The sequence below is a fragment of the Ahaetulla prasina genome, chromosome 8 (genome assembly GCF_028640845.1).
Source record: "Ahaetulla prasina isolate Xishuangbanna chromosome 8, ASM2864084v1, whole genome shotgun sequence".
Lineage (NCBI taxonomy): Eukaryota > Metazoa > Chordata > Lepidosauria > Squamata > Colubridae > Ahaetulla > Ahaetulla prasina.
The window spans coordinates 11,415,819-11,441,124 of NC_080546.1; the positions used below are offsets into that span (position 1 = coordinate 11,415,819).

General features: G+C 42.1%; 1 protein-coding gene across 1 annotated transcript in view; it reads left to right on the plus strand.

Annotated features, from left to right (window-relative positions):
• The window catches only part of FRAS1 (Fraser extracellular matrix complex subunit 1), a 548,508-nt gene that overhangs the window by 372,591 nt on the left and 150,611 nt on the right, over positions 1–25,306 (plus strand). Inside the window, exon 29 of the mRNA XM_058193082.1 lies at positions 6,260–6,410. Within this exon, the coding sequence (XP_058049065.1) occupies positions 6,260–6,410 (151 nt within the window). The remainder of the gene's footprint in view (positions 1–6,259; positions 6,411–25,306) is intronic.

A 25,306-nucleotide genomic window follows, 5' to 3' on the forward strand; every position in this document is an offset into this window, starting at 1 on the left:
CTTGGGTATGATTGAATATCCACTGAGAAAGAAGTGAGTCTAATGCGTGCATGTGTGCCGTGTCATGTTTCAGTAAGAAGTAAACAAAGCCATTTGGGCGCAGCGCACTCTTGTGCGTGGTACACACTCTCAAAACAATTCTCCTGTGTGGAGCATATGCGTCTCATAATCGTGTCTCGCCGCACTGTACTGAGCCTTGATGAATCGTCATGTCAAATACAAATACATTACATCACACGCAACGGATCGGATCGGATCAGCATCAATCGAATAGGGAGATTTACAGATTAGTCTTCAAATATCGAAAAGGAGGACACTTTTCAAGAGAGGACAGAATTTACAAAAGAAGGACTGTCCTCCCTAAAGGAGGACGATTGGTCACCTTACTGTAGTGATTCACTTAACAACTGTGGCAAGAACGGTTGTAAAACAGGGCAAAACTCACTTAAGAGCCCTACTGGCGCAATGGTTAGAATGCACTATTGCAGGCAAAATCTGTCCACAGCTGGAGTTCGATCCTGACATGCTCAAAGTTGACTCAGTTTTGCATCCTTCTGAGGCAAATGAGTAAAATGAGTACCCAGATTAAAGAAATAAGGTCCCCGTTAAAGACCTTGGAGTTTTCATATCAAATGATCTAAGTGCCAAAGCCCACTGTAACTACATTGCAGAAAAGACTTTAAGAGTTGTAAACTTAATCCTTCTTCTCCAGAAACACTACACTACTAAACAGAGCATATAAAACATTTGCTAGACCAATTCTTGAATACAGCTCACCTGTCTGGAACCCATACCTCATTTCGGACATTAATACAATTGAGCGTGTCTAGAAATATTTTACAAGAAGAGTTCTCCACTCCTCTGATCACAACAAAATACCTTATGCCACCAGACTTGAAATCCTGGGATTAGAAAATTTAGAACTCCGCCGCCTTCGACGTGACCTGAGTTTAACTCATAGAATCATCTGTTACAATGTCCTTCCTGTTGAAGACTACTTCAGCTTCAATCGCAACAATACACGAGCACACAATAGATTTAAGCTTAATGTTAACCGCTCCAATCTTGATTGCAGAAAATATGACTTCAGTAACAGAGTTGTTAATGCCTGGAATGCACTACCTGACTTTGTGGTCTCTTCCTAAAATCCCCAAAGCTTTAACCAAAGACTGTCTACTGTTGACCTCACCCCATTCCTAAGAGGTCTGTAAGGGGCGTGCATAAGAGCACCGGCGTGCCTACCGTTCCTGTCCTAATGTTCCCTTTGATTGTATCCAATTCGTATAGTTATTTCATGCTTATGCTTATATATACTGTTGTGACAAATAAATAAATAAATAAGATTGTTGGGGGCAATGCACTCATGTTTGTAAACTGCTGAGAGAGTGCTGTAAAAACACTACGGGGTGATATATAATTTTAAGTGCTATTGCTATTGCTGTTAACCATTGTCCTGCTTAGCAATGGAAATTTTGGGGCTCAATTGTAGTCATAAATCCAGGACTACCTGTATTTCCTATTCTCCCTGAATAAATATTATTTAAGCAACAAATCTGCATGTTGTTTCCACGCAACATCTTCTCTTCCACCATGCTCCGTATGTTGCGTTACTAAGTTGTTTCTGAAAAGCAAGCACATCCATTATTTCCGGTTTGCTGCACAATTGATTTAAGCAGCCTATTCCTTTTTATTTCATCGTTTTTTAATTGCTGTTGATCTCACATATTAATTTCAGGAAAGGGTTTGGTTGTTTTTTTTTGGGAATCATGGAGAAATGATGCTTTGGGGGTAATTTTAGCTCCTAAGGGATTGAGGAAGGAGCTGTGTTGAACCTTGAAATGGAACCACTCTAACAGTTTTTTGTCCAAACACCCCAAAAATATATTGGAAAAGGAATAACGGGATATATAGTTGATTACAGACAGGTACTGAAAAATCAGGGCCTGTATGACCTTTTCAAACAATGAGCTGTAGAGAAGTCTAGAAGAAAAATATTGTGAAGTCTAAGGCATTCCCCTTTTTAAAAAAATTCATATACTTGTTGTTGTTGTTAGTTGCGAAGTCGTGTTCGACCCATCGCGACCCCATGGACAACATTCCTCCAGGCCTTCCTGTCCTCTACCATCCTCTGGAGTCCATTTAAACTCATGCCCACTGCTTCAGTGACTCCATTGAGCCACCTCGTTCTCTGTTGTCCCCTTCTTCTTTTGCCCTCAATCTTTCACAGCATTAGGCTCTTCTCTAGTGAATCCTTCCTTCTCATTAGGAGGCCAAAGTATTTCAGTTTCATCTTCAGGATCTGACCTTCTAAAGAGTGTTTATATATATATATATATATATATATATATATATATATATATATATATATTTGTTTTCTGAGGTTTTCACGGGTGTTTGTATTTGCTCCCAGAAGCACGAAGCTGAAGCCTGAAGATGACGAATGAGACTCCAAACGCTACAAGACATTTCCAATTTTACACGGGAGAAAACCCGAACAACCAAAGACCTACATATATATATATATATATATATATATATATATATACACACACACACAGGATCTGACCTTCATATACTTAGGAATAGGTAATAGAATAGAATAGAATAGAATAGAATAGAATAGAATAGAATAGAATAGAATAGAATAGAATAGAATAGAATAGAATAGAATTGAGTTGAATTTTTTTATTGGCCAAGTATGATTGGACACACAAGGAATTTGTCTTGGTGCATACACTCTCAGTGTACATAAAAGACAAGATACATTCGTCAAGAATCATAAGGTACAACACTTAATAATAGTCATAGAGTACAAATAAGCAATCAAATCATATTAGGAAACAGTCAATATAAATCGTAAGGATACCAGCAACAAGGTTACAATCATACAGCTATAAATGGAAGGAGATGGGTGATAGGAACAATGAGAAGATTAATAGTAGTTCAGATTTAGTAATAGCTTGACAGTGTTGAGGGAATTATTTGTTTAGCAGAGTGATGGCCTTTGGGAAAAACCTGTTCTTGTGTCTAGTTGTTCTGGTGTGCAGTGCTCTATAGCGTCTTGAGGATAGGAGTTGAAACAATTTATGTCCAGGATGTCAGGGGTTTGTAAATATTTTCACAGCCCTCTTTTTGACTCGTGCAGTATACAGGTCCTCAATGGAGGGCAGGTTGGTAGCTATTGTTTTTTCTGCAGTTTTAATGATCCTCTGAAGTCTGTGTCTGTCTTGTTGGGTTGCAGAACCAAACCAGACAGTTATAGAGGTGCAGATGACAGACTCAATAATTCCTCTGTAGAACTGGATCAGCAGCTCCGTGGGCAGTTTGAGCTTTCTGAGTTGGCGCAGGAAGAACATTCTTTGCTGTGCTTTTTTGATGACATTTTTGATTTTAGGTGTCCATTTTAGGTCTTGAGATATGATAGAACCTAGAAATTTGAAGATCTCTGCTGTTGATACTGTGTTGTGTAGTATTGTAAGAGGTGGTAGTATGGGAGGGTTTTTCCTAAAGTCTACCACCATTTCTACGGTTTTGAGTGTGTTCAGTTCCAGATTGTTCCAGTCGCACCATGAGGCTAGTTATTCAACCTCCCTTTTGTATGCGGATTCATCATTGTCTCGAATGAGACCGATCACTGTTGTGTCATCTGCAAACTTCATTAGTTTAACAGATGGATTATTTGAGATGCTGTCATTGGTATATAGAGAGGAGAGAAGTGTAGAGAGCACACAGCCTTGTGGGGGCCCTGTGCTAATTGTACAGGTATTTGATGTGATTCTGCTTAGCTTCACCTGCTGCTTCCTGTCTGTTAGGAAGAGCAGGTAGAACTAGGAGGCAGAATTAAATGAGATTAATGTCCAGCATTAAGTTGCAATTCAGAAGGATTAATTGTTCAACCCTATACACAAGAAACTAGTCAACTAACGTTCAAATCTGAATTGGCACCAGATAAGGGACACGGTGGCTCAGGGGCTGGGACAGCTGAGCTTGTCGATCGAAAGGTCGGCAGTTCGGCAGTTCAAATCCCTAGTGCTGCCGTGTAACAGGGCGAGCTCCCGTTACTTGTCCTAGCTTCTGCAACCTAGCAGTTTCGAAAGCAAGTAAAAATGCAAGTAGAAAAAATAGGGACCACCTTTGGTGGGAAGGTAACAGCATTCCGTGCGCCTTTGGTGTTGAGTCCTGCCGGCCACATGACCACGGAGATGTCTTCGGACAGCGCTGGCTCTTCGGCTTTGAAATGGAGATGAGCACCGCCCCCTAGAGTCGGGAAAGACTAGCACATGTGTGCAAGGGGAACCTTTACCTTTACCTTTAAGGGTCAAAGAAATTCAAGGGGGGCTGGACTTGGATCTTTGTGGCAATGTAAGGACTCTAAGCTGATAATACATTTAACCTCACCATCACCCCGGATCTGCCTGCTCTTCTCCAACAAAAGTTTCCTTAATTGTTCAAAATGTTTCAAATCTCTCTGGTTTTATCCTTGATACAATAAGGTAACTGTGTGAACTGATTATACAGCATTGCTTTTAGGAATGATGGATTTCTGAATAGATTCCCTATTTTCTACTGAGTAAAACAGTCTACTTTAATGAGCTCATTGACCTGCCATCCCAAGCCTTCAAGAACATCCAGAAACGTTCCCGATGAGCTCGTTAGGATTCTCTAGCAATTAGAAGCACAGCAAAATTAATTATAATAATAACGATCAAGGACAGGGGTTTAATGGATTTAATCTGCATCCGTGTTTTGCAGATTTCCACTGAGTTGTAACTTAAAATAGCCTCTTTGCTCCGGTTACCTTTCACAATGAGCTGTTGGAAAATCTCAGGGACTACTTAACTGGATCCACAGCTAAATCAGAGTTTGCTTAATTTGATTGAATAAGTCACAAAGGACAGAGTTACAGTACTGATAACAAAGAAATCGTGAAAAGAAAGGATGCAAAAAGAGGGAGAGAATGAAATGTGAATTGCAAAAATTAAAATAATTTCTTAACTTTCTTTTAAATAATTAAATAGAATTGTTAAATTGTCCCGCAGCAAATTGTCCTACGGCGAGTTGGCCGTGGCGAATTATCCTGTGGCGAGTGGCTTGTGGTGAGTTGGCTGTGACGAGTTAGCCGCAGCATGTTGGCTGTTGCAAATTTGTCCCATTCCGCTGGGAATGGGTGGTAGTAACAAAAATCAGATCTAGTTCCAAACCAGGAGAAAGACGCTGGAAATAAAATGGGAGGCTGATTGGAGAGAAGTTTCACTGATGAGCAGAATCAACAACAGCATGCAGTTCTGGGACAGTTGACAAATTAGCTTGATGAGTGCAAGTATTTTTATGCAGTTTACAGCAGGGGTGTGAAACTCAAGGCCTGGGGGCCAGATCCGGTCCTTAGGGTGCTTAGATCTGGCCCATGGCGCTGCCCTGGAAACAGTGAAGGACCAGCCCGTGATGCCTCTGCCAGTGAAAATGGAGCACCGTCTTCGCTGGCAGAGCACTTGGGCCACCACAGGTGCCCCTGACACGTAACATCGAACTGGCCATGTCCCCCCACCCCCAAGGTCAAACAAAACCCTGATGCGGCCCTCAATGGAATCAAGTTTGACACTCCTGGTTTACAGTATTTTGTAATTTTGAGGTTTTCTTTGTGTGCTTTAATTATTCAACTGGTGGTGGGTTGATCCTATTACGTCCTGAAGGTCCTGTCCTGTCCTTTCTTAATTCCATCAGCTGGAGCTGAAGATGTTTTGTTTATGAATAGATTGGCCCGGTTTTCTGAATGGGCACAAAATATCCGTCTCTAAAGATTTCAGGCATCTGCTGGCGGCCGTTTTGTTATGCAGGAAGCCTGGGGCTGCTTTCTGCCTTTAAGAACATGTTTCTCCATTTCTCCTTTGGGGAAATGTAAGATTCTGCCTCTTTTTTATATCCCCCAAAATATTTCATTCTCGGCGGGGGGAAGAGTTCTCACAGAGCGTAACATAAAATAAAATTATAGTGCTTTTGAACTCTATCCTGCCTTCTGATTTCTTGCGCCTGACAAGTTCGTAGAAACCAGTACCACCGTTAGAGCATTCAGTCGGTCTCTGGATGACGGTATAAATTGCCATCCCTTTGGAAATTCAGCCGGTGCCTTGTTTTAAGATGTCACCTTAAGATCTGTTCCATGAATACACAAAAGACTCGGGCTATTCTTATCTTCCAACCTTGCCTCCCATTCACCGCTTCAATTTAAATGACTTTATTCCTTTTCGATCTCTTTTTGCAGGGCAGCAGCATTCCTCGCCTGGTTATCAGCTCTACCGTTTGGGTCCCGGAGAGAGGCATGCAGCAAATCACCAAAAAAAATCTGCAAGCCGAGATGTTTGGGGCCAGGGATTCTGCGATCATCTATACAATCAGGGACAAGCCACAATACGGTAAGTTGGGAGGTATGGAACCTCTTGAATTGTTAAGCGTTTGTTTGACTTTGACTTTGTTTGTCAGAAGATCTCAAGAGGTGATCACATGACCCCAGGACACTGCAACCGTTCCCTGCTTGTTCTAAAAAAAAAAAAACCACGAGGAGGAAGAGAACTTTGCTCTTATTTTAAACTCTTTGATGGTTTGGCGATATATACATATATCCTTAATAGGTTAAAAAAAAGAAAGAAAGAAGAAAAGATAGATAATGAAAGTAATGAGTTATATTGAACCATCCCTCTAAAATTGTACGCCACTCAATCCTTTGCATAAGAGAAAGATGCTATATGCCAGGGGTGTCAAACTTGATTTCATTGAGGGCCACATCAGGGTTGTGTTTGACCTCGGGGTGGGGTGGGGAACAACGACAGGGGTGTGTGGCTGGAGTGGCCGTGGCCACTTCGATATCACTTGTGTCGGGGCACCTGTGGTGGCCAAGTGCTAAGGCAGGACTTCCCTCAGACCCTCCCTCACTCTCATTATAATCTTTCCTTGCTTCCTTGCTTCCTTCCTCCCTCCCTCCCTCCCTCCCTCCGTCCCTTCTCTTCTCTTCCCTTCCCTCTTCATTCTCCTTTCTTCTTCCTTCCCCTCTTTCCTTACTTTTCCTTCCTTGCTCTCTTCCCATCTTCCCATCTTCTTCTTTTTTTCCCTCTTTCCCTTTCTCCTTTCCTGTCCCTTCTTGCATGTTCAAATGCAAAAGGGGAAACATTTCTCCTTTTGTTTTGTTTTTAGTTTGTTTTGCTAGCCCTCTGCCAGTAAAAACGGAACTCAGGAGGTTCGCGCGCGCTAGATCCAGGGTAGTTCCACAGGCCAGATCTAAGCACCCCACAGGCTGGATGGCTCGCTGGGCTTGAGTTTGACACCCCTGCTATATGCCATAACTTTTCCATCTCATTGCCTCTTATGTGATCAGAAGCCGTCAGCCTAATTTACAGATCTCCCACTCCCTGTTTCTAAAATGTCACCAGGTGGTTCAAACTCAGTTCTGGTGGCATCATCTTGAGACCTTGTGTAAAATGTCAAAATCTCACCAATTGCAGTGTTCCAATTGTATAATTTTTGGAAAGGAATGATGGAATTTGGAGTTCATGGGTCAAGAAAGACATTATGGACACAGTTTGCCTAAAAGGCTATCCTGCAAAGTTTTTCCTGGCCAGTTCAAAATTTGCCTTTTGATGCTATGATTGGGCAGAAAAATCCTCCCATTAATAATAATAATAATAATAATAATTTAATTTTTATACCGCCCTTCTCCCGAAGGACTCAGGGCGGTGAACAGGCAGATAAAATAATACAATATATTACAATAAAAACACTCTTAAAAAAACTTATTCAATATGGCCTAAAATTTAAAATACAATACAAAATATAAAATAAACCCCAATAAAATCCATATTTAAAAACCCTATTTAAGCCAGTCCTGCTCGGAAGAATAGATACGTCTTCAGCTCGCGGCGAAAGGTCCGGAGGTCAGGAAGTTGTCGAAGTCCTGGGGGAAGCTCATTCCAGAGGGTAGGTGCCCCCACAGAGAAGGCTCTCCCCCTGGGGGTCGCCAGCCTACACTGTTTGGCTGACGGCACCCTGAGAAGACCCTCTCTATGGGAGCGTACCGGCCGGTGGGAGGCATGTGGTAACAGAAGGCGGTCCCGAAGATATCCCGGTCCTATGCCATGGAGCGCTTTAAAGGTGGTAACCAGCACCTTGAAGTGCACTCGGAAAACCACAGGTAGCCAGTGCAGCCTGCGCAGGATCGGTGTTATATGGGAGCCACGAGTGGCTCCCTCTATCACCCGCGCGGCTGCATTCTGAACCAACTGAAGTCTCCGGGTGCACCTCAAGGGGAGCCCCATGTAGAGAGCATTGCAGTAGTCCAGGCGAGAAGTGACGAGGGCGTGAGTGACCGTGCATAAGGCATCCCGGTCTAGAAAGGGGCGCAACTGGCGGACCAGGTGGACCTGGTAAAAAGCTCTCCTGGAGACGGTCGCCAAGTGATCTTCAAAGGACAACCGTCCATTGTTCTTCCTGCTAATTTTTATCGAGCTTGAAGAAGGAACTTACATCAGAGGCGGTATTCACCCGGTTCGTACCGGTTCGGGCGAACTGGTAGCAGAGATTCGTCCTATTTAGGCACGTTTTCAAGGACGGGTGCATGCGCGGAAGGCAAATTGCAAGCGAGCAAAGCGCATGCACGGAAGGTGGGCACATGCACGGAAGGCGCACGCAGTGAGAATGCACACAGCAAACTGGTGGTAAGAATATTAGAAACCCACTGCTGACTTATATGTATTTATTTAATTCAGTTTCAAGGTTTCTCAGCTCCTTAATGACAATTGATAGCTGAAAGAAAGAATAGACGGACAGCCAATAGAAGACAGCATATTAATAATAAAAACAAAAACAAAACAATGGGAACTCTGCAACCATCCTGCCGCGCGGGTGATAGAGGGAGCCACTCTATAACACCGATCCTGCGCAGGCTGCACTGGCTACCTGTGGTTTTCCGAGTGCATTTCATACCACCTTTAAAGCGCTCCATGGCATAGGACCGGGATATCTTCGGGACCGCCTTCTGTTACCACATGCCTCCCACCGGCCGGTACGCTCCCATAGAGAGGGTCTTCTCAGGGTGCCGTCAGCCAAACAGTCCCAGTCCTAAGCACTGGCAGAACCATCCAAGTTTTCCAAGATTTTTCTGAACGTCATTAGGGTTGAAATGACATGAATCTCTGGGGGAAGGTTTCGGAGAGTCACTTGTGACCCAGGCCCAAGTAGGTAGTAGGAAACTCGGTCTGTGGGGAAAAAAAAAACAACTTTATTCAAACAGCTGAGAATTACTTCATTCCCAGCGTAGTCCAACTAAATTAAAGCAAATTCCTCTCAACACAAATTCGTCAGTCCTATCGCAAACCTTGGTCCAATTAGGCAAACTGCCAAAGCCTTTCTTGGCAAACAGAAGTCACAAAAATAAATGCAAGACGTAGACGAAGCAGAAGACGCAGCTACAACGTTATTTTCCGGCAAAGCCCAAATGCCGTTGCTGGTCTGTTTTAAGCCTTATGGGAGGGGCCAATCATCTCTTGGCCTTACTCCCGAATCGTCCTCTTTGCTTGAGCTGCTCTTGCCTTCTGGCAGCTCTTCTCATGCGTGTATTAGGAACAGGCTCCTCCTGTTCCTCTGCCTCACTATTATCAGTCTCTGGAGGCTCTGGAGTCCGCACCTCACTCCCTGATGGCCCTGGGCTCACCTCAGCCTCATCGCTGTCCGACTCCATTGCCAGCTCCGTAGGCTGCTGGCGGACCACAACAGAATCAGAGAAATCGTCCAATCCAAATTTCCTTAAAATTTGGTAGAGAATTTTGAAAGCTTTTCACAAGCCTGGCCTATGCACGGTCACTCACGCACTCGTGACGTCTCGCCTGGATTACTGCAATGCTCTCTACATGGGGCTCCCCTTGAGGGGCATCCGGAGGCTACAGTTAGTCCAGAATGCGGCTGCGCGGGTGAAAGAGGGAGCCCCTCGTGGCTCCCGCATAACACCCATCCTGCGCAGACTGCACTGGCTACCTGTGGCCTTCCGGGTGCGCTTCAAGGTTTTGGTGACCACCTTTAAAGCGCTCCATGGCATAGGGCCGGGTTATCTACGGAACCGCCTACTGCTACCGAATACCTCTCACCGACCCGTGCGCTCTCATAGAGAGGGACTCCTCAGGCTGCCGTCAGCGAGGCAATGTCGTCTGGCGGCGCCCAGGGGAAGGGCCTTCTCTGTGGGGGCTCCCACCCTCTGGAACGAACTACCCCCAGGACTTCGTCAGCTTCCGGACCTTCGGACCTTCCGCCGCGAGCTTAAAACATACTTATTTAATTGCGCAGGACTGAGCTAGATTTTAATTTACGGGTTTTAAACTGGGTTTTATTTTCATATTTTTAATTTAGGCTTTTAGAATAAGTTTTTTAATTGTTTTTAGACTGTATTTATCTATTTTTAAATGCCTGTAAACCGCCCTGAGTCCTTCGGGAGATAGGGCGGTATATAAATTTAAATAATAAATAAATAAATAAATAATGACGGCCTCAAGCTGGATTTGAGAATAGGTCACCATTCTGTGAGCTGCTGAGAGTCCACAACACTTTCTAGAAAGGTAATCTGGCAAGACTATATTGCCTACGATGATAATGATAGTAAAGTTCCTACCTGTATACAAACATTTGTGTGCCTTTGTATCGCTGTGTCCCTTGGAAAAGGAACATTTCTTCTGCACGTTTTTCATTTAAGTCGCAAAGGACTCTTCCAGATTGAAGAAAAACAAACAAACGCTACGTGACCAGACTTCGCAGTTCCCAGGAAACGGCCTAGAAAAACAAGCATTAGATGTAATGGTATTCCATACAGGCTAAGCACTTTGGTATTTGATGCATATTTGTTGGTAGCTGATAAAATACTTTTTGAATGCGGAGTGTGCAGAGAATGGTACTTTAAAAACGGTGTTATTGAAAACATCTTTTGTATTGTCAAGAGGGGGTGAGGACGGTGGTTGCTCTGCTTATTAACTTGTGTTAGAAAGATTAATGTAGACCAGGGGTGTCAAACTTGATTTCATTGAGGGCCGCATCAAGGTTGTGTTTGGCTGCGGGAGGTGGGTGGGTGTGGTTGGGGTGGGCGTGGCCAGCTCAACGTCACTCGTGTCAGGAGCACCTTTAGTGGCCCGAACGCTCTACCAGCGAAAATGGGCTCCCGAGCTCCGTTTTCTCTGGCAGAGGCACTGCAGGCCGGTCCTTCGCTGTTTCCAGGGCAGCCCTGTGGGCCGCATCTAAGCACCCCATGGGCCGGATCTGCCCCCTGGGCCTTGAGTTTGACACCCCTGATGTAGACAACAAGACGCAGGTGATCCTTGACTTAAGACCATGGTTGGAACCAGAAATTTCCATGCCGAAACAAGGTAACTGAGCCGTGCTTCATTTTACGACCTATTTTTTTACTGGAGTTCACTGCAGTTGTTAAGTGAATCTGGCTTTCTCCGTTGATTTTGCTTGTCGGAAACTGTCTGGGAGGGTCCCAAACAGCGATCATGTGACACCCAGGACGCTGTAATTGTCGTAAATACCTGCCGGTTGCCAAGCACCCAAATTTTGATCATGTGACTCTGGGGTGGTTGTAAGTGGGAAGACCGGTTGTAAGTCATTTTTTTCAGTGCCATGTAAGTTATTGAATGGGTATCAGTCAAGGAATACCTGTATTTTATTTTCAGAGTTCTTATTACTTGCAGGGGGAGCTTGGTGGCTCAGTGGTTAAGATGCTGAGCTTAAAGTTGGGAGCTCGGGTTAGAGACCCGAGCTCCATGTGATGAGGTGAGCTCCCTTCCTCGCCTCAGCTCCTGCCAACCTAGCAGTTTGAAAGCACGCAAATGCAAGTAGAAAAATAGGTACCGCTTCAGGGTGGGAAGGTAAAAGCCCTCCATTTCATCATGCTGGCCACATGACCACGGAAATGTCTTCGGACAGCTAAATGGCCTTGAAACGGAGATGAGTACTGCCTCCTATAGTAAAATCTGCAGGGACTCCTTATTACTTCTACCTTTTCTTCTTTCTGAAGGTATAATTTCTCTGGTGGTATCTTCTCAAAGATCTATTCAGCACCAAACTGATGACAAAAATCAGAAATTATTCCTTCAGGATGGGAGAAAATAAGTCACCTCACTCCCCTCATCTCAGAAATTACCAGAAATTGAAAGATTTGTATAATACGGTCTCTCTAGACCAGTGGTTCCCAACCAGTGTGCCGCGGCACTAAGGGGTGCCGTGAGATCTTTTGAGGGTGCCGGGAACTTTTGAGCTACGGAGATTTTAAATATCTATTTCCTTATAAGGGTGCCGGGAACTTTTGAAAGGCTTTCCAAGGGTGCCTCAAACAAGAAAAGGTTGTGCCTCAAACAAGAAAAGGTTGGGAACCACTGCTCTAGACCTAAAATTAAATCAACATTAGGGAAGCACAGAAAGCCGAAATGTTTCTGTGTAATCTTCCGTATCCATTTCTCTCATTTTCAGGCTTGCTCGATACCCAGAAGATATTTCGGAGTCTTTAGACAAGGACAATTAAGTCCATCAATAGTTTTTTCTTTTTTGTATCTTTGCCTACCTCATTTGAGTTGAGAGTGGTAGACGTTGGGTGCTAAAGGAAAATGCCCCAACTTCTTTATTAATTGGCCCTATTTATAGCCACTGCAATAGAGGAGACACTTAGCGCTTTTCAACACCTCTGTAAACTATCCAATAAAGAGTCTGCGGATGTAATAAATAAAAATAAAAATCACGGTGCAGAGCAGCACAATAAAACATCCCTTAATACGCCAATCAAACAAAATAAAGATGAGCCGTCACCAGTTAATGCATTAAAAAAAAATCACAGAATCAATAAAAGGTCTGGTGATACTTCGTACTCCAAATATTCTCGGAGTGAATTCTGATTTTAGTGACCTACATCAGACATTTCTCAATCTTGGCAACTTTGAGATCTGGGGACTTTTAACTCCCAGAATTCATTCTGACCTAAACGTAGCTCATAAAATTATCTGCCACAATGTCCTAACTGTCAAGGACTACTTCAGCTTCAACCACAACAATACACGAGCACACAATAAATTCAAACTTAAGGTAAACTCGATTTCAGAAAATATGACTTCAGCAATAGAGTGGTCAATGCCTGGAATGCACTTCCTGACTCTGTGGTTTCATCACCAAACCCCAAAACTTTAACCTTAGACTGTCTTCTGTTGACCTCACTCCATTCCTAAGAAGTCTGTAAGGGGTGTGCATAACCGTATGTGTGTGTGTGTGTATATATGTATGTATGTATGTATGTATGTGTGTGTGTGTAACATATATATATGTTTTTGTAGTTTTCACGGGTATAGGTATGTAGGTCTTGATGTATTCGGATCTTCTCCCGTGTAAGGTTGAAAGTATCTTGGCGACGTTTCGACGAGGTCTCACTCGTCATCTTCAGGCTGGTGCTTAGGGCGTTGTGCTTGTGCGAGCAAAGCGTGGTCGGAACTGCCATCTCTCTATAAATAGTAGTGGGGATGTGTGGAGTGTGGGCTTTGTTGCTGTAAGTGGGTTGGTTGGCTCTGTGGTTGCATCTTAATTGGTAGGTGGAGTGGGTGTTGCAGATTAGTCGGCTGTTTTGTAGCATCCTGTGTGGATGTGGTCCTAGTTGTGTGCTCATTAGTCTTTTGTGTTGTAATGACCTGGGTAATGGGCTGTGTGGAAACATCCTGAGTTCTGGGAATGTGACCTCCTGTAGTGGTAATAGGCTTTGTGGAAACGTCCTGAGTTCTGGGAATGTGACGTCCTAAGTCTTGTGCTGCAACATCCTGCGTGGTAGGTTGTGTTGTAACGTCCTTAGCTTTGGTGTTGTGGCCTCTTGGGTTCTGTGATGTAATGTCCTGAGCAGATGGCTGTGATGCAGCATCCCAGGTTTTCTTTTGGCTCCGAGTCTGAGGTCTTGTCATGTGCTCATGGCCTTGTGTAGGGATTGGAGGGTGGCGCAGCAGCTGGCGCAGCAGCTGGCGGTGCCAGTGTGCTCTGGCCTCTGGATGGTGGTTGTGTTTCATCTGTGGGATGGGTTTGGGTTTGAATCTGGTGAGGATGATTGGTGGTGGCATCGTGTCTTATCCTGGACCTCGTCGAAACATCGCCAAGATACTTTCAACCTTACACGGGAGAAGACCCAAATACGTCAAGACATACATACATACATACATATATATATATATATATATATATATATATATATATATATATATATATATATATATATATATACACACACACACACACACACACACACACACACACACACACACACACACGTAAATCAGTGGTGGGTTTTCAATATGTTTACTACCAGTTCTATGGGTGTAGCTTGGTGGACATGATGTGGTTTGGTGGGTGTCGCTTGGTGGGCGTGGCAAGGAAAGGTTACTGTAAAATCCCCATTTCCTCCCTACTCCAGGGGAAAGATACTGTACAATCTCCATTCCCTCCCCACTCCAGGGGAAGGTTACTGCAAAATCCTCATTTCCTCCCGATCAGCTGGGACTCGGGAGGCAGAGAATAGATGGGGGTGGGGCCAGTCAGAATTTTTACTACCAGTTCTCCAAAGTACTCAAAATTTCCACTACCGGTTCTCCAGAACTGGTCAGAACCTGCTGAAACCCACCTCTGATATACATATATGTGTGCTCATCTCCATTTCAAAGCCGAAGAGCCAGCACTGTCCGAAGATGTCTCAGTGGTCCTGTGGCTGGTATGACTAAACGCCAAAGGCACATGGAACGCTGTTACCTTCCCACCAAAGGTGGTCCCTATTTTTCTACTTGCATTTTTTACGTACTTTCAAACTGCTAGGTTGGCAGAAGATGTATGTATGCAAGTATATGTATATAGCATATGTGTATATGTATGTATATATATATTTGTTTTCTGAGGTTTTCGCGGGTGTTTGTATGTAGGTCTTTGATTATTCGGGTTTTCTCCTGCATAAAATTGGAAGTGTCTTGGCGACGTTAAAGCACGAAGCTGTAAACACCAGCCTGAAGATGACGAATAAGACTTCGTCGAAACGTCGCCAAGACACTTCCAATTTTACGCGGGAGAAAACCCGAATAACCAAAGATATATATATATCTGTTATCTTTGTGTACAGATAGATATATTTTTTCTTTTGAGAGCAGGCAACGAAATTTCATTTTTAATCTGTACCAGTGTGCTCACAGTAAAACATGACAGTAAAGGCTATCTTACCTTACCTTACCTTACCTCATCTCATCTTATATCTCATCTCATCTCAGATATATCTCATATCTCATCTTATATCTCATCTGATCTCATGTCAAAGGAGAAACCAGATTCAATTAACAGCTGTGTTACTAATTAATTAATACCTACACACCCATTCATATATATACACATACATACAGTATATGGACGTCACAATCTTTTAACTATTTTGTAAAGTAAGATTTGCCCAAGATCTGTTTGGAAACGTTATGACTGAACAGGGTAACTTTTCCTAACCAGTATTGTTTATATAGTGGCCACATAGCTTTCATAATCGCCAGCAGTTAAGAGACTGAAAATCTCTAAGGGAGAACCAAAATTAACCTCATTTAAAGGAATCAAACATGTACCTGGAGGGAATCCTAGAAATGTGACATCTCCTAGGGTTGTTTAATTTGGCTTTTTTTAGATGCTAAATCTAGGCAGACGGTTGTCAATGGATACCTCTTTGGCTGCTAGCTTATCTTATCTAAAAGAGTGCTTTAATTAAAGGAATCCAATTAAAGGAAAATTGAAGTTGGCATGCAAGAACGCAAAGCGTAACCCTCCTCGATGATTTTTATTAATGAGAATATCCTTGGACCTACACAAACTCAGTAAAGCAGGGGAGGTGAAAAACTACACATTATGGCGCTTAACTTAACATAACATAATATCAGAGTTGGAAGGGACCTTGGAGGCCTTCTAGTCCAACCCCCTGCCCAGGCAGGAAACCCTACACCATCTCAGTCAGATGGTTATCCAACATTTTCTTAAAAATTTCCAGTGTTGGAGCATTCACAACTTCTGCAGGCAAGTCGTTCCACTTATTAATTGTTCTGAGTGTCAGGAAATTTCTCCTTAGTTCTAAGTTGCTTCTTTCCTTGATCCTTCTTTCCACCCATTGCTTCTTGTTCTACCCTCAGGTGCTTTGGAGAATAGCTTGACTCCCTCTTCTTTGTGGCAACCCCTGAGATATTGGAACACAGCTATCATGTCTCCCCTAGTCCTTCTTTTTGTTAAACTAGACATACTTCCTTTTTTGTACTCCCCAAAATCTTTTAGATGACTGGGACATTTCTGGACCTTGTTTGTTTGCTCGCTTGTTTAGGAAGGTGAGCTAAAGGAACAAAAAATGTCTTAAGTTCTCAACTTCTTGGTCTGGTGACTTATTTCTTAACCTTTTCTTTTTTTATAAAAGCAGTGCTTTTCTTTATCAGTAGAGGGAGATATAACACTAGCGATAACACTACTCTAGTGCTCTTGCTCCCCCTACTGATGACAAAAAGAGCTGCAGTTTATTTGAGGGAAATTTTGTTATGACCAAACCCCATTAAAAAAAAAAATTAAAAAATAAAGTAGAATCAAAAAATAAATAAAGAGGAGGGAAACGTGAGGATATCCTGCTCATTTTTGCAACCCTGGACATGCTGTACAATGCATGCGGTACAATTCTTAAACCCGCCTCAGAGGGTGCACACTCATGCAATAGTATTCTGAGGCGTCCTTGGTGCTCTCTGAGCTTGGTTGTTTTCTTGCAGACATTTCATTACCAAACTAGGTAACATCATCAGTGGTAGTAGGGATTGGGTTTTGTCCTCTATTTATATTCTAGAGCAGGGGTATCAAATTTGATTTCATTGAGGGCTACATCAGGGTTGTGTTTGACCTCTGGGGGCTGGGGTGGTCATGGCCAGCTCAACGTTACTCATGTTGGGGTCTCCTGTGATGGGCCGAGCACTCTGCTGGTGAAAACAGGCTCCTGATCTCCGTTTTTGGCTGTGACGGCCTCCTGCAATCCTCTGCCAGCGAAAACAGAGCTCGGGAGAGCCGCAGGCGGCCCTCCCGAGCTCCATTTTTACTGGGAGAGCCACTGCTGGCTGGTCCTTTGCTGTTTCTAGGGCAGCCCCACGGGCCAGATTTAAGTACCTCATGGGCTGAATCTGGCCCCCGGACCTGAGTTTGACACCTTGTTCTAGAGCAGGAGTGTCAAACTTGCGTTGTCATGGCAACATCATGTGATGTATCGGGACTTTTCCTCCCTTCGCTAAACTGGGCAGGGGCGGAGCCAGCACCTGACGCATCTGGCCCGCGGGTCGCGAGTTTGACACCCCTGTTCTGGAGGCTTGTCCTGTTGGTGTCAGTGCTGGTCTTGGTGGTTCTTTGATTGGACTGTTTACTGTTAGCTTGTTTGACAGTTCCTTGATTGTTTTGTTTACTTCTTGATTGTTGGTCTGATGTCAATAGGTAATCTTAAAAATAAATGCATGGGTGGCTGTAGTTCTCTATACGTAACATAACATATAACGTAACATAATAACAGAGTTGGAAGGGACCTTGGAGGCCTTCTAGTCCAACCCCCTGCCCAGGCAGGAAACCCTACACCATCTCAGTCAGATGGTTATCCAACATTTTCTTAAAAATTTCCAGTGTTGGAGCATTCACAACTTCTGCAGGCAAGTCGTTCCACTTATTAATTGTTCTAACTGTCAGGAAATTTCTCCTTAGTTCTAAGTTGCTTCTTTCTTTGATCAGTTTCCACCCATTGCTTCTTGTTCTACCCTCAAGTGCTTTGGAGAACAGCCCGACTCCCTCTTCTTTGTGGCAACCCCTGAGATATTGGAACATTGCTATCATGTCTCCCCTAGTCCTTCTTTTTATTAAACTAGACATACCGAGTTCCTGCAACTGTTCTTCATATGTTTTAGCCTCCAGTCCCCTAATCATCTTTGTTGCTCTTCTCTGCACTCTTTCTAGAGTCTCAACATCTTTTTTACATCGTGGTGACCAAAACTGGATGCAATATTCCAAGTGTGGCCTTACCAAGGTCAGTTTTGGTCGTATACACTGGAATCCTTCCCATAGAGAGAAAGAAACTTTTGTAAGGCAGATGCTGGAATGATCCACATAAACCAAAGATTGCTTCGAAGCAGTTTACAGATTGTCAGTCTAAAATCAGCTTTAAAGTGCAGAAGTTGGGCAGATGAGTGGAAATAGCCCCGGCAGATTCTCATAAAGCGTTTCCAGAAAGGGAACAGTTGCATCCAGGATTCCACTTAATGCTAAGTTCAGGCTCCAGACTGTTTTAACAGCCTCGGTCAAGGAAGAGAATGAAGACTGAATGACTGGGCCATTCCCAGGAGATCCATTCCAGGCTTATAAAAATGGCTAGGAAGACTGCGGGAAGCTGAGCCTTTCGGTTGCTGCAGCGTGTAAAGGGGAATTGTGATTTAAGTACAGATACTACGACTGTCAATTCTGAAAGCTGGCCTGACTGAGGCCATCTTGGAGGCTTCAGAGCTGCCACAGTGGTGCTGAGGGATAGGGAGGGGGAAGTAGAGATAGCTGGAGTTTTGTAGCCGAAACAAAATAGTTTCCCCTGAGAACCAAGGACATTCCCATAGGTGGCTGAAAAGGGGAGGAGTGAAGTTTCCAAGCACCTTGATTGGACCATGTGACACTGATTGGGAAAGGGGAGAAAAACCTTATTTTTAATTAGGTGAAAACCTTTTTAATTAGGTGGGAACCTTCAGAGTCGGTTTTCACCAGTCTGTGCCAATATGATACATTCAAGAAACCTATTCTTTGAGAAACCTACTTGTCTTGGAGTTCTGTTTGCTGTGGATGTATTATTTGGAACTCTAACAACTACACAATCAGCTGTGTGGCCCAGGCGGAGGAGAAGTTTCTTACTTCTGTTTCATATTATCTACAAGAATTTCTGTGGAAAAGTAACTTCTTGTCCCTGGTTATTTTTTTCACATGTTCCAATCGATATATCAGGCATCCCTCAGCAAGTTCTTTTTAATAGCCAAGCCTGATAGTGAGCTTGCTTGAGTTCTTATTTATAATTGCACAACTCCAAAAACATCCATTTGAGGGTTTTGATTCTCAGCTGCAGTTGAATCAATGAATAAGAGAGTTGGAAGGGACCCTGGAGGTCTTCTAGTCCAACTCTTAGAATGATCTTAGAAAACCTAGAACTACGCTGCCTTCGGTCTGACCTAAATGTAGCTCATAAAATCATCTGCCACAATGTCCTACTTGTCAATGACTACTTCAGCTTCAACGACAACAATACATGAGCGCACAATAGATACAAACTTAAAGTGAATGCTCCAAACTCGATTGCAGAAAATATGACTTCAGCAACAGAGTGGTCAATGCCTGGAATGCACTACCTACCTGACTCTGTGGTTTCTTCCCTAAACCCCCAAAATTTTAACCTTAAACTGTCTACTGTTGACCTCACCCCATTCCTAAGAGGTCTGTAAGGGGCGTGCATAAGAGCACCAAAGTGCCTACCATCCCTGTCCTAATGTTCCCTTTAATTGTATTCATTTTATGTATTCAGTTCATGCTTATACTTATATATATTATCTAATATGTACTCAACAAAATAAATAAATAAAAATAAATAAAATAAACACTCCTGCTCAGGCAGGAAACACAATACTATTTCAGACAAAAGGTTATCTAACATCTTCTTGAAAACTTCCAATGTTGGAGCATCCACAACTTCTGGAGGCAAGCAGTTCTAACTGTCAGAGAATTTCTCCTTAGTTCTACATAGCTTCTCTCCTTGATTAGTTTCCATTCACTGCTTCTTTTTTTAAAATATATATTAAGTTTTTTATTTTTCCAATATAAACATACATGTTTTGTGGGCAATACATTGATTGGGTCAAGTCTTTTTTATACAACGTTAACAATAATAATACAAATAGCATGTAGAATTCTAATCTTCCAACTTCAAACAATACTAATCTCATTTCATATTCCTTTTACATTTTTCCTTTAATTCATTTAAGCATAAATAACATTTCTTCGCACCCTATATTTATTATCCCTTAGTAAATGTTATCATTCAATATTTTAAAAATCACTCATTATTCCACCATAACATCAGTATTCCAAATGTATAGGATTACAAAAAACACCAATTATTAACAATCCATCATGGGAGTATATCTCAAAGTCCCCATCATTTCTAATTCTTAATATTTTAAATTCACAATATCTTTTAACACACTGTTAATACTAGTGCCTCAGTTTAATTATCTAATCTTAAATTACCATCTATTACCCTAAAACCTATTGGGGTTTTCACATTTTATTAATATATTTTCTCATTATCCATCATCTCTTAGTCTTTCTAAAATTCCATCGTTTATTGATTTTTTTGGCCAGTCTTTTATTTCTTTCTCTTGGAATCTTGTATCTCTTTCCATTCATTGCTTCTTGTCCTGCCTCCAGGTGCTTTGGAGAATAGCTTGACCCTCTCTTCTTTGTGGCAACCCCTTAGATATTGGAACACTGCTATCATGTCTCCCCTAGTCCTTCTTTTCATTAAACTAGACATACCCAGTTCCTGCAACTTTGCCTGTTATCTACATGAAACATAGCGTTATATAGCAAATGCTCAGTAGGTAAATATGAACTAGTCACTAAATTTCACCCATCTTATCTCCCATGCCTGTTCTAAGATTGCCTTGAAGAGGAAGATAACAGTAACAGTAACAAGAGTTGGAAGGGACCTTGGAGGTCATCTAGTCCAACCCCCTGCTCACACAGAAGATCTATACTAGGGATTCGAACTGCCGACCTTTCTGATCGACAAGCTCAGCGTTTTAGCCACTGAGCCACCTAGCTAGGAAGAGAACTATGCTTCTAGATTAAACTTTTTGAAGGTCTGGTGATAGACACACATATCCTTAATAGCTGGAGTGAAATGCTCCTGGTTCAGACTGGATCGCCCAATTCAGATGGCAATGGGTGGTTCGGAGAACTAGTAGCAAAAATCCCTGCCCGCCCCCATGCCTAGCTGAGCCGCGCGATCATCAGAGGTTGTTTTTTTTTTACTTTTAAAAGCATTTTTTCTTCGGGTGAAAAAATGCTTTTAAAAGTAAAAAAAAAAAGCCTCTGATGATCACGTGGCTCAGCTGGGATCGTCAGAGCCTTTTAAAAGCATTTTTTTCTACAATCTCTTCGGTCGGAGAGGTTGTAAAAAATGCTTTTAAAAGACTCCTCTGACGATCCCAGCTGTGTTGCCTGATCGTCAGAGGCTTTTTTTTTCTTTTAAAGGTAAAAAAAATGCTTTTAAAAGGAAACGAAAGCCTCTGACAATCAGGCAACTCAACTGGGATCGTCAGAGCCTGTGGCAGAAGAGGTTTTAGAAAAAATGCTTTTAAAAGTTAAAAAAAAAAGTTGGCCACACCCACCCAGTCACATTACACCCCCACACGCATCAAGCCACGCCCATAGAACCGGTAGTAACTATTACATTTCACCACTGCTTAATAGGTTAAAAAAAATGGAGAGATAGATCATGCAATAAATGAATTACATTGAACGGTCCCTCTAAAATTGTATGTCACTCAATCCTTTGCATAAGAAAATAACTGTTCGAGAACTTTGAATGGTCATTTAATGAATGGTTGTAAGGACTACATGTATTGGTATACTAGACTTAATTAGAATCAGAGCAATTAGCCTCTTAGTTTTACATTGTGGGAAAAAGAGGTTCAAACAAGTCCAAGAAATTCAATCTTAAGGAATGTAATTAATTATAAGTAATTGGATATAAATAATAATAATAACCACAGCAACAAAGTCAAAACTGTTTCACATTTAATATGTGAATGCAGCAAAATTGCACAAACTGATTACAAAGCTAGACACGACCGAGTTGCTAAATTAATCCACTGGTCATTATGTAAAAAATACGACTTGCCTGTATCCAAAAAGTCATGGGAACATAAAGTGGAAAAAGTTATAGAAAATGAGAAGATGAAGATCTTGTGGGACTTTCGAATACAGACAGATCATCACTTGGACACGCCAGCTGTCCAAAACCGAAACATACAATTTATTGACATTGCGATACCAGGAGATGCCAGAGTCGAAGAAAAAGAACTGGAAAAAAATCATGCAATATCGCGACCTGGCCATCGAAACTACATGGCTATGGATGAAACATGTAACAGTGATACCCATTGTCATCGGGGCACTTGGTACCATGTCCAAGAATTTTATAAGATACATCAACAAATTGCAGCTTCCTGCAATAACACCAGCAGAACTGCAAAAAACTGCGCTACTTGGAACATCGTACATCTTAAGAAGGTACTTGGTTGATATCTAGGATGCTGGCAGCAACCCGTATCAACCATTAGCACCAGTCAATGGTATTTGTGATGTCTTTTTGAATGTTAAGTTGACTGAGTTTCATATTTAATGAATAAAGTAAATAATAATGATGATGATGATGATGATGGAGTGGAGTAGAGTGGAGTAAGAAGAGAAGAGAAGAGAAGAGAAGAGAAGAGAAGAGAAGAGAAGAGAAGAGAAGAGAAGAGAAGAGAAGAGAACGATAACTTAATATTGTCGCTTTGAATGTACACTAATTGGCATACCTGTACATTAAAATGAAATTTCATTGCATACAGCTCTCAAAGAGTCCACCTCCAATAATTTAATCAATAATTGAAGCTAGGAATAATTGAAGCTCCTTCATCTGTTTCCAAGATGTCTTTGACTATAACTCAAGGTTCTGCTGTTGAGGTTCCGAATTGCCTGGAACCAACCCTCAATATTTATTGCTCAGATTCTCTGTTTCTTTTTTTTTTAATTGAAAAAGTTTTACAAGATTTTTTCCCCCATACATCCCCCCTCCCCCTCCCCCCAACCCTAACCCTTCCCCTCCCTCCTCCCTCCTCTCTCCTCCCTCCTTCCCCCCTCCTCTCCCCCCTCCCCCGACTTCCCAGAGCAAATACAGGGTATAATATCTAACAATCATAAACTAAAATATGCTAATTAACATAAACTCCCATCCCTCTTCTTGAACCTCAACTCCCGTTTTCCACAAAAAAAGAAGAAAAAGGAAAATATTAATACTAATACAATTACCTTCTATTCATTTAGAAGCTATTTAATATTTTGTTATTTCAATCTCCATTATATATATCTTTCAAAAATAATCTTTCAAATATGCTCATAATTCTACCTTCTCATCTAAGTCCATTAGGTTTAAAGTCCAATCTTCTATAATAAACAATATCCCATCTTCCAATGTTGTAATATCAAAAATTATTCCTCAGTATACCTTATAATCCATAATATTTGTATATCCATCATACATAATAATAAACATCATCTTTCCTTATATAAATTTAAGATTTACCTCATATTCTTCCCCATATTCCCCATACCATAAACTTCTAAACAATTTACACCCCATTTATCATACAACCCATAACTTCTTTCTACTTTATATAGATTCTATGTTTCTTGAAACTCTCAAAGCACAATTTAGTGGCTGCTGCATGAATGAATGAAAGTTGGAGAGAAATATAAAGAGGAAGAAGAGTTATCAGTTATGTGCCAGATTAGCTTGGTGTGTAAGGTTAATTGAGATGTAAGCATTCTACATAATTCAGGCGTTGGGTATTATTAGCCCCCTCCGGGGAGCTGATTTGTCAAGAGCACAAATAATAGAGACAAAACAGTCACATCCAGACTGTCAGGGTAATACAATCTGTAACTCCGTTGTCAAAACAGATTAAAGGCAGGAATGACTCTATTCCAGTTTAGCCCAGAGGACTTCTGGAGGTAGGGCAGACATGAATAGTGAAGCCCACTACGACTGCTATTTTGATCCGAATGACTGTGGAGAATGATCCAAATTTTATTTATTTTTATTGTATTTATTTGTCACAACATTATATATAAGCATAAGCATGAAATAACTATACAATATATAAACATACATATAACCATAAGTATGTAATAACGATATGAAATCGGATACAATCAAAGGGAACTTTAGAACAGGAATGGTAGGCACATTGTGCTCTTATGCACGCCACTTACAGACCTCTTAGGAATGGGGTGAGGTCAATAGTAGTTTCTGGTTGAAGCTTCGGGGATTTTGGGAAAAGACCACAGAGCCTGGTAGTGCATTCCAGGCATTAACAACTCTGTTTCTGAAGTCATATTTTCTGCAATCAAGATTGGAGCAGTTCACATTAAGCTTAAATCTATTGTGTGCTCGTGTATTGTTGTGATTGAAGCTGAAGTAGTCTTCAACAGGAAGGATGTTGTAACAGATGATCCTATGAGTTAAAATTAAAATCTTAAAAATGTTCAGCTTCTAAGACGCATATTCTTCTTCTGGGAGATTTGCAGTGGAATGTACTGAGAGAAAAACCTAAATAAGGAAATAAAAGATGACTTATGGAGGCTAAAGGCTATCTTGCTCATGGTAGATGCTACCAGGGAACTTCTTTGAATCAGGACATTCTTCTTTAGGAAAATCTGGTGTTGAAGGTTCACAACCAAGAGAGGTTCACAACAAGAGATCAGAACTGGAAACTCCTATCTGGGCTGAAACAGAAGTTTTTAAAGCTTTCCAATATAGGGAAGCAAAGGTGACCCAAAGTTGGGATAGCCCTTAAATACAGGTAGCCCTAGACTTACAACAGTTCATTTAGTGACCATTTGAAGTTACAAGGTAAAGGTTCCCCCGCACATGGTTCCCCTCGTTTCTGGCTCTGGGACAAGTAACGGGAGCTCACCCCGTTAAGCGGCACTAGGGATTCGAACCACTGAACTGCCGACCTTCTGATCAACAAGCTCTCAGTGTCTTAGCCACCGAGCCACTGCGTCCCTTTTGAAGTTACAACAGCAGCGCAAAAAGTGACCTCTAATCATTGTTCACACTTACAGCCATTGCAGCACCCCGATGGTCGCGTGGGCAAAATTCAGACCCTTGGGAAATTGACTCAGATTTATGACGATTGCAGCGTCCCTGGGTCAGGTGATCCCATTTGGCGACCGTCTGACAAGCAAAGTCAATGAGGACACCAAATTCACTTAATAGCCGGGTTACTAGCTTGGCAAGTGGAGTGATTCATGGGGCAAATCTCACTTAACAAATGTCTCACTTAGCAACAGAAATCTTGGGCTCGGTTATGGTCATACGTCAAGGACTACCTGTGCAGGTAATCCTCGACTTACAACCATTCAAAACTACAATGGC